Source organism: Plectropomus leopardus, chromosome 16 (assembly GCF_008729295.1).
Source record: "Plectropomus leopardus isolate mb chromosome 16, YSFRI_Pleo_2.0, whole genome shotgun sequence".
Lineage (NCBI taxonomy): Eukaryota > Metazoa > Chordata > Actinopteri > Perciformes > Serranidae > Plectropomus > Plectropomus leopardus.
Window position 1 is genome coordinate 17129834 of NC_056478.1, and position 14051 is coordinate 17143884.

The 14051-nt window shown below is 39.0% G+C and overlaps 1 protein-coding gene across 1 annotated transcript; it reads left to right on the forward strand.

Moving 5' to 3' along the window:
- Positions 1-1008: 1008 nt before the first annotated feature.
- On the forward strand, positions 1009-13486 carry rbm25b (RNA binding motif protein 25b). Its single transcript, XM_042502875.1, has 17 exons — positions 1009-1143; positions 1687-1787; positions 2064-2275; positions 2828-2885; positions 3065-3225; positions 3409-3594; positions 3693-3776; positions 6370-6641; positions 6952-7069; positions 7399-7488; positions 8067-8140; positions 8539-8689; positions 8933-9344; positions 10935-11230; positions 11572-11670; positions 11765-11812; positions 12809-13486. Exons 2-17 carry the CDS (start codon positions 1709-1711, stop codon positions 12899-12901), a joined length of 2433 nt encoding a protein of 810 aa, XP_042358809.1. The 5' UTR covers positions 1009-1143; positions 1687-1708; the 3' UTR covers positions 12902-13486.
- Positions 13487-14051: the final 565 nt, after the last annotated feature.

The window sequence follows — 14051 nt, forward strand, 5'->3', positions numbered from 1 at the left end:
TTAAAGTAATCAACGAGCGCCAGTTGATTACTTGCATATAGAAAATGATTTTTTGTATTACAAATGTCTATGTTTAAATATGCAATGTGCACATTTAAAACACTAAAATGTGTATTTTTGGACATTTTTTCCCCACTATCTGAAAAAAGACTTGTTATGGTGGTGGCCAAATACCCAAAATTTAAAAAATTGACCTGTGCATGACAAAATGATTCCATAAAAATGTAGCTGAAAATGCAGAAATAGCAATAAAAACAAATTGCCTGAAGGATCTAAAAATCTGGCAGAATTGGAAGCTTAACTGTATTACCTACAGAAGATAAGGGGTGAAACCTTGATAGAAAAGCTGGAAACTAAACATAAATACTGTCAAAGGTCAAATGTTGAAAGAAGAATTAAAAACCAGTTGAATATACAAGATTCAAGATTCAAGATTCAAAGTGTTTATTGTCATATGCACAGTATGGAAACATGTTTCCCTGTACAATGAAATTCTTACTTTGCTGTCCACAGAATGCCTAACGTTTAAGCAAATATAAAAGAAATATGAATATAGAAAATTTAAAAATTTACAATAGAAGAAATTTAGAAATTTACAATAGAAGTAGAAAGAACAGTGCAAATAAAGGCATAAATGTAATTAAAGAGCAACAACAGTTTGACATTTGAATGGCTTTTCTGTCTGAAACTATGCACGAGTAGCCTAAGTGATCCAAAGTATATTTGAAGAATAATCACTTTGAGACCTGTAAATTTTTCAAATCACTGTAAGTGTACATTTGTGATAAAGCTTTTTTACCATCCTCAAACTTTTTTTGTAACCTTAAAGGGTATAATAATAACAATAATAGTAACAATAACAATACTAAAGTAATTAATAATACTATTATTATTAATATCATTATTATTACCACTTCTAATGGTAATACTGCTGTTTTATGACTCCGCCCAGCGTCCACGTCCCGATGTGCAAAACAAACACGCTTGTAGTTTGGTACGTAGTGCGCATGCGTTCAGATTTTTGTAGGCCTGTGATAACTAGCCGTCGTGCTAATCCAACACTCGAGAAGTTACAAAGATCTTCATCATCAATTGCCTTTTTAGAGCTGTTTTTTAATCCCTTTGTACGCCACCTAACTCTGGGTATGCTTATATGAACATTTTACGTTCACTCTTGATTAATATTGAGCCCACAATAGTGAGTTTCGCTTGTTAGGGAAAAGCAGTGTAGTTAATGTTAGCTTAGCCTGGTGTAGTTGTGCCGGGTCGCGACTCTCGGTAGCGTGCTTGATGCTAGCTTTAGCTAACTAGCTACACTGCTGTGTTTTGTAATGTTAATTTAAATTAGGGTTTCTTTATTTAGTTGCAACACAGTGTGTCGCAATCAGACAAAGTATCAATACATTTGTATGCGGCTTAATGATATCAAGTCAATGGACACATATGTTACTCCACTGAGCTAAGCTAACTCCAGTTAGCGTTACAGTTGGATAGCAAAAGTCGTAGATCGATCTTAAATTTATTTCTAACTTAAGTTACTGACACAACATGGCAGTGCTCTCCTCTGTCCTCTTAGCGTAAATCAGCCTACGCTTTCACGTTTAAAATGTCGTTGAGTCTAACACATGTAACAGTTAGATATATGTTGTTAACACTGATACACTAAGAGGTATTTTCCTTCCTCAGGTTGGTCTAATTCACACCCAGGATGTCATTCCCCCCACATTTAAACCGGCCGCTGTTGCCCCCGCCTGGGATGCCCCCTCAGTTTGCTGGCTTTTCCTCAGGTAAGCAACCATCTGTCCCAACATAAATATATATGGCAGCGTCTTTGACTTAAACTACTATACAGTGTTACACATACTATTTCAGAGGGGACACCAGCAGCTTTCAGGCTAAAAAGTGTTACCAGAAGGTTTCATATTTGCTGTCTGCTGATTATAGGGCAAAGCACAGCGCTCACATTTGCAATAAAATACAGACATTAAGCAGTTACTTTTGAGAAAAGCATTTAATATCACTCAGCTTTGTTAGTTAATGTATAGTTCCTTTGGCTGTTGCAGGAGCTCCAATGATCCCAGTTCATGTCGGCATAATGACCCCCACATCTGCAGTTATGGTGCCTTCTGTGCAAGTGATCAGTAAACCTGCAATCCATAAGAAGGAAATACTGCGAGTCAAAGACAATGACGAGAGCAGCGGCCCCACCACAACAGTGTTTGTGGGAAACATATCAGAGAAAGCTTCAGACATGCTGATCAGACAGCTGCTCGCGGTAAGGAATGGGAAGGGGTTCACAAGCATTGCATGTATTTAGGTCTCAAAGTTATGAAATATTTATGTATTGGGCATGGGAGTTGCATCCAAAATTTTCACTGAAATCACACAGATTGTTTCTTTTAAACTTTATTCAAGGATTACATCTACCGCCATCCTGATAAGTTCTTATAGATGTACTTAAAATAAAGATCACAATACGCTTTTTTGCGTACACCGATGTAATGTCTTTCATTTTAATATCATGGATTGCGTAGGCATCCTGTTGAAAATGAGTTCTTTGCTGTCGTAGTTATTTATTTGATAAAGTTTACTTCTGCCTAAGTTGTGAAGCCTCCTTTTCCCAATTTTTCTTATGTGTTGTTTTTCTGTTCTTCTTGTGTTTTGTTTTAAATTGTTTTCTGTCTTGTCTTTTGTGCTGTGTTTTTTTTCTGTGTGTGAATTTTGTGTTTTTAAGTATAAAAGCACTTTGCAATGTTCTTTTCTATTAGTGCTATATAGATAAACTTTATTGTTATTATTTATTCTTCCCTTTGTGCTCTCATTATAGAAATGTGGAATTGTTTTGAGCTGGAAAAGAGTCCAAGGAGCCTCTGGCAAGCTTCAAGGTAATTCATAATACTGTCATCCATGGCTAACTTGGGTTATCAGCTCTAACTCCAAATGATGATTTTATGTAAAACCCACCAGAAATCACTCTGTTCATCTGTGTTTATTATCCCATCAAATCATACACATCCATATATGAAACTGTAATCATGTCGTCTCACTTCTATATTTGTTGCAGCCTTTGGGTTTTGTGAGTACAAGGAACCAGAGTCCACATTGCGAGCACTGCGGCTGCTTCACGACCTGCAAATTGGAGACAAAAATCTGTTGGTAAAGGTGGATGCCAAGACTAAAGCTCAGCTGGACGAGTGGAAGGCCAAGAAAAAGACTGCAAATGGGGTATTATTCTGTTTTAGGGAATTACTGGAGATGAATATGATCAGTGTGCCTAAGTTTATTGCCTCAGAAATCAGTCTAGCCTCGTTCCAGATCTCTTAATTGCCGCCCACATCTGAGATTTGTGAACTGATTTAAATATTTATTGCAGTGAAACTGAACTAGGATGTTTTTCTGTCCTGGCAGAATAAGAAGGCTGAAGATGGAGGAGATGACGAGGAAGAGGTTCTAGACGAGGAGACAAAGAAGAGGGATCAGATTATCAAAGGTGCTATTGATGGATTGATGCGGGAATATGCTGCTGACCTCAACGCGCCTTCACAGGATGAAGAGTCCCAGCGACGCAAGAGGAAAAAGGAGAAAAAAGAAGAGGTACAAACTTCCGTTTACCCCTCTCTGGCTTGTGCTATTCTTTTATTATGACCTAGAATGTGAAAGTGTTATTTGACCTTTTCATTCTCTTTCTTCAGGACGACATTAACACTATCGATATGGAGGAGGACAAGAGAGACCTGATTTCCAGAGAAATTAGTAAATTTCGAGACACTCACAAGGTAAAGTGTCTCCTTTGATCTTGTAGTTGACATTACAGGTTGTGGACAGCAGCTGCTCACATAGTTCACTCCTAGAGCTTGCACATTTAGCCGACACGTTTACAAAACTTTTCTTGATCTCACTAACATGCATACTTTGCTACAAATTGGCAATCCTTGAAATTTAAATCATCAAACATCTTAATTTGCCCCATATTATATGAAATGTTTCATGTTCAGTGTTCAAACACCACAAGTAGGCAGACAGCTAGTTTTTGTCACCTTGTCAGGCCTGATTTGACACCTGTGACCAACGTAGTGAAACTATAGGTGTGATTATTATAGATCCATTCTTCATTCATCACACAAAAATGCATGGAGACGATGTAAAGTTACTTAAAAGCTAATCTATTCATTAAACCCCACCATTATGATAGTGGTCATATGGTGACTAAAGCAAGATGAATCTCAGAGCTTTGGAAAAAGTTACGAGGATAGGATGTAAGTATCAGCCTTTATTTACTATATACATATACTGGGCGTCCCCCTCTTGAGGACTTGCATAGGGGCAACTGTGTTGCACTTTTGTGTTTGTTGGTCAGGGCTCATGATGCTTTTTATTCAGCCAAACATTTGACAAAACAAAAGTTCCCCCCAAACTTTTCACCTTCATTTTGTGACATTATTGGTGTTGCCCTGAAAGCCCGAGCCGGTGAACCTGTGCGAGTCCTCTGTAAATGATGGTCTGTCTTAATGGTGTTAATGTTGAAGCACAAGGACTCTTGTCAATAACCACTGCAGTGACTTTGGCTGTAGCTTTTATTATGCTAGTGTGGGGGGGCGCCCACTCCACAGCAGCACGCTGATCTGAAGACTGACAAGGTACGTGCTCTCTGTATGTGTCATCGTGTGACATCTCCCCTCCATCTCTTGCTCTCCATCACTGTCTTACTCTCTTTGCCTTGTTTTTCTGTTTATGTATCTGCTATAAAACTGTACAGGAAGACAGTAAAGTACACAGTCTATTTTTTCGACCTTATTTAGGAAGCTAAGCTAGCCAAGCTAAAATTTTGCCAAGTCCTGCAACCACGTCAAAAGATTAAACCAAAAACCAGAGAGAAAAGAACTGCACAATTAGAGGATTTGACAGTGTTGTCAAAGAACAAATAAAAAAACCAGTAATGCTTCTATTCCCTTCTCCAATTTGTTTCTCTGGCTTTTAAGAATTAAGACTATAAAGTAAATTCGGCTAAAACAAACCAAAAAACAACAACAACAACAACAAAAAAAGCAGTACTACAGACACCAATTAATAAAATATGTACCGTTTGATTTGATGGTAAATAAAAATAGCAAAATTATGTAAAAACAATTTTTGATCAAGTATTTATTTAGCAAGACACGACAGAGGTAAGTAAAAAGAGACACAACAGAAGCAAAATTGAGCAACTTACATGAGTAAGTAGTTAGTAATAGTACTTAATCTGATCTAATCAAGTTAAGATATAATGCTTAAGTAAATGTCTCCATCATCTTTCTTGTGTCTTAAATTTCCTTCTCTTGAGTTGCACTACACCCGAGGCTTTTAGATTAGTCTGTTTCTTGCTGAAGACCAGCTGACTGTGGTTGCATATGACTGATATAATTAACTTGACTGCTGCACTGACTGTACATTTCTCTGTATAACAGTGTAAGTGCCCTAAAAGTAATGGAAGTACTAATAATTTGTTTTATTTGGTACTCAGTGTGTCAAATTCTGTTTTAACTCTAAGCACATTTTACTCAAAGCCTTGTGTGTAATGCCCGGATTGAATTGGGATGAGTGTGTGTTTGTAACAAGTCAAGAAGAGCTGCTGAAGACTTCTGCAGGGGTAAGACCGCTTCTACAATTTCAATTATCTGTGCAGAAATGTTACTGATGTGCATTATGTTCATTTCTTGATTACCGAATGACATGTTACCCATTGAAGTAAAGGCTGTTGTTTCTGATGATGATGATAATGATGATGCTTAAGCAAGACAGAATCCCATAACGTTTTTCCCTTGTATACCGTGTGACCTGCTTTCCTCCCAGGCCTAACTTTAAAGGCTTGTAGGGGCAGCGAAGGGCTGAATCCATAGTTCAACACCTGTAAGTCACAAACAACTAGTTCAACAAAAGACTGACGCCTGTTTTCTGTTTTTGTTTTTCTTGTTCTGAGAGGAGGACTCTTAAGGAGAGAAAAAGCATTGTCTTTTGCAGCACCTTTTACTTGTTATGAATGCCTCAAGTTGAACATGTCCCACAGATCTTTTTGACCATTTAAGTGGTTTCCAGTTACATTCATGCTAAACTGTAGTTTATTCTGAAGCAGCAAAGTTCACTGTATTGCTTTAGATGAATGATGAAGCTGTCTCTCTGTGAGGGAGAGCTTATTTGATCCCTCCAGGTTTTCCCAGTTATGATTCCATCTTCTCTTACGAGACTTTTACTGATTATGATAGGGCATGTTCCTGTATGAAACCTTTCAAAATCTGGAAACCACTTGATCTGTGCACAGTAGCAAATTGACTGCAGAAGACTCACTGGACCACGTGTGGCACTGGCTGACCCTGCTTGTGTTTTGCTCTGCAGAAACTAGAAGAAGAGAAGGACAAGAGGGAGAAGGAGCGGCTGGAGTTTGAGCGGGAACGCAGGGAGCGGGAAAAAGAGCGAGAGCGGGAGAGAGAGCGCCGGGACCGCGAGAGGGAGAAGGAACGAGAGAGGGAACGGGAGAGGGAAAGAGAGCGAGAACGGGAGAGAGACAGAGACAAAGACCGCGACCGCAGGACCAGAGAAAGAGAGCGAGAGAGAGACTGGGACAGGGACAGGAGCCGTGACAGGAGCCCAGAGCGCAGCCGATCCAGGTGATTAAAAAAAAAACCTCATGATGTGTATTTTAGTCATACACATCAGATCTGGGAGATAAACTGATTAATAAAAAATCTATAGCCACCGATAGCTGGCTCAGTTTGATTGTGATGGATTAACTATCAGGAGCTTGTTGTAAGTGGTTTACATTGATAATGACTGAAACTAATGGCAGGATTGAAAACCGGTGAAAATATATATATAGACAATGTTTGATTGACATATCGCTAACTCTGACTCTTCTCCAACTGATTATGTTGTTTCCAGTTTATACTGAAGGATAATGTATTCTTATTGTTTTTGCAGGGAGGTGAGTCGAGACCGAGACAGGGAAAAAAAACGAGACCAGGATGATGAAGAGGAGGCCTATGAACGCAGGAAGTTGGAGCGGAAACTCAGAGACAAGGAGGCAGCCTATCAGGAGGTAAGGATGCTTGGAGGTTACCTGGACTGTATCCATGTAAAAAAAATAAAAAAATTACTTTAGGCTAACAATCTGCCATTGTCACATTATATAGATGTGAAAATGGCAGTTGGGCAACCACACACCTGTCAGAGATGATGGTTCATTATATAAGTCTAAGTATCTAAATGTGGATGTTTAAAAATATCGGGAATCCCCAGAGTAAAAGGTAAAATAAGAGATTAAGCATCACAGCAGCACTTGTAGCAAAATAACATGTGTGTTACCCTTTTCGCTTGATGTTATGATTGTGTTTGATTGTGACTTACTTGATACTATTGTGACGACAGCGACTAAAAAACTGGGAGCTCAGGGAGAGGAAGAAGGCCCGGGACTACGCCAAAGAGACCGAGAGGGAAGATGAGCGTAGAAGAGAAATGGTGAGAGCGCATTAAATGACCACTGATGTTCGTAAGAGGTGTCCAACTTTGCCAACCCCTAACCCTTGAACACTAAATGTGCACCCTTACCTCTTTTTTATTTTTAAAAAAAATATTTATTGCTTTTTTTATATTGACACAGAAAAGCTCAGACATGGCAAAAAGATGATAAAAGATGAGCACAAAAAGACAAAGTAAAGTAAAACAGAACAAAAACATGAAGATAGTAGGCATTGTGTTCATCCTTCCTTGTCCTCTTCAAACTAGAATATTACTGAGTTTGACCTTAAAGCGAACAATTTTTGAAGTAGATTTTTAAAACCCAGCAAATTTGAATAATCACTGTTAATTCTAGGACAGAATGTATTAAATCTTACAGTCAGAACTTATCAGTTATCAGTGTTAATGCCTGCTCTTTAGCATCAGTAAATGTGCACGTTAACGTCAGTTGCCAAGATGGAGACTTTTGTGTGATTCATTTTGTGTTCATATGTCATTTGATAAGTCACACAATAAAATGTTTGAGCAAACATGACTCTATTATCCTGAAGAAAAGGCATGGTCCTGTGTTTCTTTAGGTGAAAGAGGGCAAACGGTTGAAAGAGTTTCTCGAAGACTATGACGATGACAGAGATGACCCTAAGTATTACAGGTGAGCAACACAGCAGTGCTGCGGGGCTGTCTTTAATTAGGCCAAGTTAAATAGATTGTCAATCAAAAATAAAAGTGCACATTTGTCTCTGTTAATAGGATTTTTCATCCGATGTGCAGAATTTGTCGATGTGTGATGTTCATGACATCTAATCGAATCCGACATTGTCAGAAATGTTTTTTTAATTTTGGCTAAACATAGGAAGACATAAACCTTTAGGTATCCATGTTATTGTTTGACAAATTTGGGCCATGTGGTACCTAAGCATGTAAAAAAAATAAAAACAGTAAAAAGTGGCAGCAGATGCTGTGTGACCCAGATCTGACTTGTATTAGCAGATGCAATGCTGCAGCTATGGCTTTTGTTCTGAAGGCTGTTATTTTTGGTATGACCCCTAGGGGCAGTGCGCTGCAGAAGCGTCTCAGAGACCGAGAGAAGGAGATGGAGGCGGACGAGCGTGACAGGAAGAGAGAGAAGGAGGAGCTGGAGGAGATCAGACAGAGGCTGCTAGACGAGGGACATCCAAACCCAGACGCAGAGCTACGCAGGGTATGCTTCTCCTTAATAATGTGTGTGTCTGTGTGTGTCTGTTTTTATCTGTTTGTGTTTGTCTGTATATCTGTAGTGAGTGGGCATGCTGTGTGTTGTCTTTGTGAAGGTCACTTTATTATCCACGTCTCTCTGCATCTCTGCACATCTGTGGTGTCCAGCTTTCATTGTCTGTTGACCTTCTTTTCTGTAAAACACTGATTGGGTGTTAATCTTCGGCATATCTGCCTCTTATTGGTCCAGATGGAGGAGGAAGAGGAGGAGCGTCTGAGACAACCTCCTATCATCCAAGAGCCAGAGCCCGAGGAGAAACGGGAACGCCACAGGGGTTCACGAGACTACCGGGACCACCGACAGGAACAGGAAAGAGCAGAACCCCGCGCACGGCCCGCCCACTCAGACGACGAGGTGGAGGAGGGTGAGGATGATTATTATGAAGACGATGAAGACAACCCTGATGTAAAACCATGCTTGAAGCCCACGATGCGGCCAATCACAGCAGCACCCTCTGTGTCGTCGGCAAGCGGCAACGCATCCCCCAATACACCTGGGGACGAGTCACCCTGCGGTATCATCATTCCTCATGAGAACTCGCCCCCAGAGGCGCTGCCGCAGGAGGAACACCGGCCAAAGATCGGCCTCAGCCTCAAACTGGGTGAGTCCAAAAGAAATGTGTCCTCACTGTAACATGGACAGGTGTGGAGCGCTCACAGAGAGAGTTAAAAATATTTAATTATTATGTCATGCCGGCAGAGATTTAATCAGCAACTACAGTATATTGATTTTCAGTGAATTCACTTTTCTGACCACCTAAGTCACTGCCAAATTGTCATTCATTCTAGCTTCATGGATGTGAGATGTTTTATTTCAGTTTTATATCCTTGTAGATGGTTGAAGTAAACTGAATGCACATTTGTCACTATTTTCGGACATAATTTAGACAAACTGGTTAATTGGTTAATCGATACAATAGCTGTCAGATTATGTGATAATGAAGCCGGCTGTTGCAGCTCTACTCACCCGACATTTATTGAGAATTCATGTCAGTTGTTACTTTGTATACAGCTGAGAGCTCGACTCCATTATGAAGCAGCAGTCTACAATAAAAGAGGCAAAAAAGGACTGGATTGCAATGCGCAAGTTAAAGGAGCTGCTGGCGGTGCATTTTACTGAAGTTGTACTTTGTATGATTTCATGTGACAAATAAGTCATTGATTAGTGTGATGTTAAATAACCATTATATTGCCAGATTTTTCTCTAAAACACACATGGTGGTTCTGTATTAGATATATTGGTGTAGGTCTAAGAAAAAGAGCTTCTCTCTAGATTTCGTTAAAATGTTCAACCAAAAAGGGAGAAATCCTCAAGATTCAGAGAAACAGGCACATTTCTGCACTGAAAGTAGACTTCATGGACCAGAATGCACCGCTTGCATATTTGTTGTCAGCGGTTTTTTGTGATAAAACATCCTCATCCATCATTTTTACTACCACCCACCTCACACCACAGTTCTGTTCTCTCTTACATGTATTTTCATTCGACTGGAAAAACTTGCAGGGAATTCTTTCTCATATGTACGGAGCACAAAGTGCAACATTAAAATTTGTCTGGATAATGTAGAAATCACAGGTAGCAAGGCATATTTAGAAAAAGGTGCTGCATATGAAAAGTATATTTCCTCAAGCACAAAAAGATTCATGACACATACCAATGATTCATGAGCTTTAACTATAACATTATACTGAAAACATGAACAAACAGCAGCAAAGCGTGGTTGCGTGAAGCTGTCATGCAATGTCTATAGAAGTTGAGGTGGATGCTCCAAGTTCAGGCAGTCAAATTTTGTGGTGATGTGCACCTTTTTGCAGCCTTAACAGCCAGTCAGTAAATATCCTGTGACTCCTCTGACATGTTGACCCATGTTCCGAAAAGTTTTAACAACGTGAACACGCCTCCTGGCTGCAGAAAAATGTAATTATTGCGGTGAGCTGCACTTTGCTGCTGCTTGGTGTGTTTTCAGCGTTAGGGTGAATTATGAATTTGAGTGTTCTGCTTCTTTCATTTCACTCATAGTTTTTTTTTTCCTTTTATTGAAACAGATACTGACGAACATTAAAGGAAACATAATAGTTTTGATTTAGTCACTGCAGAACAGACAAGTAACTCCAGCGATGCAAATTCAAGTGAACCTAATCATTTGTAAATGAAAACCGTAAAGCTTCATAAAGCTCCTTGTCCTCTCCAGGTGCTACAGGAAGCCCAAGTCAACCCAACGCAGGAAAGAGAAAGAAGCTGCCTGTGGACAGCGTCTTCAACAAGTTCGATGACGAAGAGGCCGACGAACAGCCACGCAAGAGGAAGTTGGTTCCCCTGGATTATGACGATGACAAGAGCCTCGGGGTGGACGGGGCAGGACTCTCCAGCATAAAGGGGGCCAACACGGAGGAGAAACGTAAACACATCAAGAGCCTGATAGAAAAGATTCCCACAGCGAAGCCTGAGCTATTTTCCTACCCGCTGGACTGGTCTATGGTTGACACGGTGAGTAGAGCAGGAGAATGAGTTGTATGTCACTCACAATGTCTTTTTAGCCACTTGTTGTTAACGTAGAAGATAATCTTCTATAAAATTGGCCTTCAAGAGTAGTAGCATTATGAGATGGTTTCATAAAGTCCATAGTTAGTGTATTCACAAATTTTGGACTATGACCTCTGGGTGGTTACACTTTTTATAAAATCTGTAACAGAAGAGAGGTCACTGGATGGTTTTATCCACCTCTGCTTCTTTAGTGTCTCATTTATATACTGTAAGTCATTCACAACAGAAGCAGATGTTAATGCCACTTTTTATAACCCGTGCCTTCATATCTTGTCCTTTTTCAGACATTAATGGAACGACGTGTTCGGCCCTGGATCAATAAAAAGATTATTGAGTACATTGGAGAGGAAGAGGCGACATTAGTGGACTTTGTCTGCTCGAAGGTTCTGATCTTGTGATGTTTGTACATTTTAGTTCATTCAGACTAGAAGGGAAAGTGAAACATGGAATGATCCTGATGGGTTTTGTCTTTCCCAGGTGATGGCTCACAGTATGCCACAGAGCATCTTGGATGATGTTGCTATGGTGAGTAATGTAATGGATGAGTAAGCCCTCACTGTTTGCTGCCTTCATTTTATGTTCATGTCGACTGTTAACGTCATGGTAGCAGTGAGATAGTTTTAATGGTGAAATGCTCTCTATTATTTTGTCATATTTGAATGTTGAAAAGGTAAAGTCTGTGGGTGTTAAAAATCTAACTCCTTGTCAAAATACACCATTTTTCATGTCGAGTATGTGAGAAAAAATTGGCTGAATCCAAAAGTTATTGTTCTCTGATGAAGAGAAAAATATTAAGCAATTGTTTTTGACAGTTCTTGCTTCAAGAAAATATTGAAAATTTTGCGAACCAAAATTCCAAAATTAACTCTCTTGAATGAGAGCAATTGCGTCTTTTGCGTCATTTGATATTAAACTTAATATTTAAGGGTTTTTTTTTTTTTTTTTTTTTTTTTTTACAGTTTGTCAAAAAAATGGATTTGCAACATTGGATTCTGTGAAATTATATTGGACAAATTTCAGTATTCTGTTGACCTTTCAAGAAATCAATCAATAGACAAATCAATTATGACAATAAGGCCAGGTGCTGTGTATTATGGCATATTTTTGCGTATTTGTTTTAGGCATACTGTACGTTCACAATATTTAGGCATAATAAACTGACTTTTTCAGGCATACTATACTATGATATTTTTTAGGAACACTATGCAATGACGTTTGATGAGGCATGCTGTATAGTTAGTCATCCAGTTTCATGGAAATCATGAAAAAAGTCATACTAAAGTATGTCTACCAATATCATACAATAGTATGTCATCCAAAATCATGAAAATCTGTCAAAGTATCACTTTCAAAATAGTGACAAAATGCCATAGTATAGTATGTCATCCAAAATTTTATGTCGTCCAAAACGATGAAAAAACTTCATAGTATAGTATGTCGTCCAAACTCGTAAAAAAAATTCACAGTATGGCATGTCATTAAAAATCATGAAAAAAACTGTTCTCATTTCTCCTACTTTAGGTTCTTGATGAAGAAGCTGAAGTCTTCATAGTGAAGATGTGGAGGTTACTCATTTATGAAACCGAAGCTAAGAAGATTGGACTGGTTAAATAAGCAAAAATAACCACTGAATGAAGATCAACCATTTTCTTTCCATACATTGTGTATAATAGTGTAGCGCAATTATGTCAACCAAAAGAAAGCGACGTGTCCATACTGGTACCGAGTGTAACGGCAGATTCTGCTCATTTTCACCACTTGTTCAGGTCATGGCGAGGGTTTTTCTCTCCTCCCATCTGTCTTTGCAGGTGCTGACTGTGTCGGTGTGCTTTCTTGTACATACAGTAAGTCATTATTTGACAATGAGACAAGTCTGAGAGGAAACCGATGACAGGACCATTGTTCAATTACCAGATAAGTTCTCTTGGGTCTATATGCGCAACTACAAGGATGTGATATTTTTTACAGGGTTATTTATTCAGGGTTTAGACACAACTATACATAATTTCTGTCAAGTCAAGAGATTTTCCCTAAATTTTTCCTTATCTCATTCCCAATCGTGGTATGTTCTCATCCTCAGACCATCTAAAAAAAGCACCTAGCTGTCGTTTTTGAATGTGTCTGCTGACAAGACCCATTGGCTATCTTGTATGATGACAACTCTGTCACTGTGAAAGCACACACGTCATAACCACTATAGAAATAATAAGTTGTGAGGATGGTCTCTATTTGTTTTTTGTATCGGTAAACATTTGAATAAATTGATTTTTTTTTTTTTAATAACCGTATCTGAACCAGCAGTCTATTTTCTTGCCAAATAGCAAAAATAACAAAGTATGCATTCTATGTTAACCAGTATTATTCAACAAGTAGTTCCGACAAAGCAATCTGATTGGCCAACAAGACTTTTAGAACGTGCTCAAATATGCATTACAGCACATCTGTCTCAGCACTAAGAAGATTACTCCGCCGTTTCTGAGTCATATCTCCAGGACCCATGATATTATTACTGCAGTAATGTAAGTACAATATCACTGCCACTATATTTAAAGCAGTGTTTGCACCCCCCCCCCCCTCCATGCTCAAGCTGTCCTGTCCATTAAAGGCAATAAAAGTCAGAAAAAATCTTACAAATAAAAACAAAACAATACAGCATAAAACCACCATGTTTTACACAGATATGTATTAACACTGACAAAAAGTGACATTTTTGTGTGTGTGACCAGAAAACAGCAAACTTATTTGCAAACCGAACAAGACTTAG

Coding starts and splice junctions, on each gene's coding strand:
- rbm25b (XM_042502875.1), top strand. CDS start 1,709: ATGTCATTCCCCCCACATTTAAACCGGCCGCTGTTGCCCCCGCCTGGG. Junction 2,886..3,064: donor AGCCTCTGGCAAGCTTCAAG/GTAATTCATAAT, acceptor TATTTGTTGCAG/CCTTTGGGTTTTGTGAGTAC. Junction 3,226..3,408: donor AGAAAAAGACTGCAAATGGG/GTATTATTCTGT, acceptor CTGTCCTGGCAG/AATAAGAAGGCTGAAGATGG.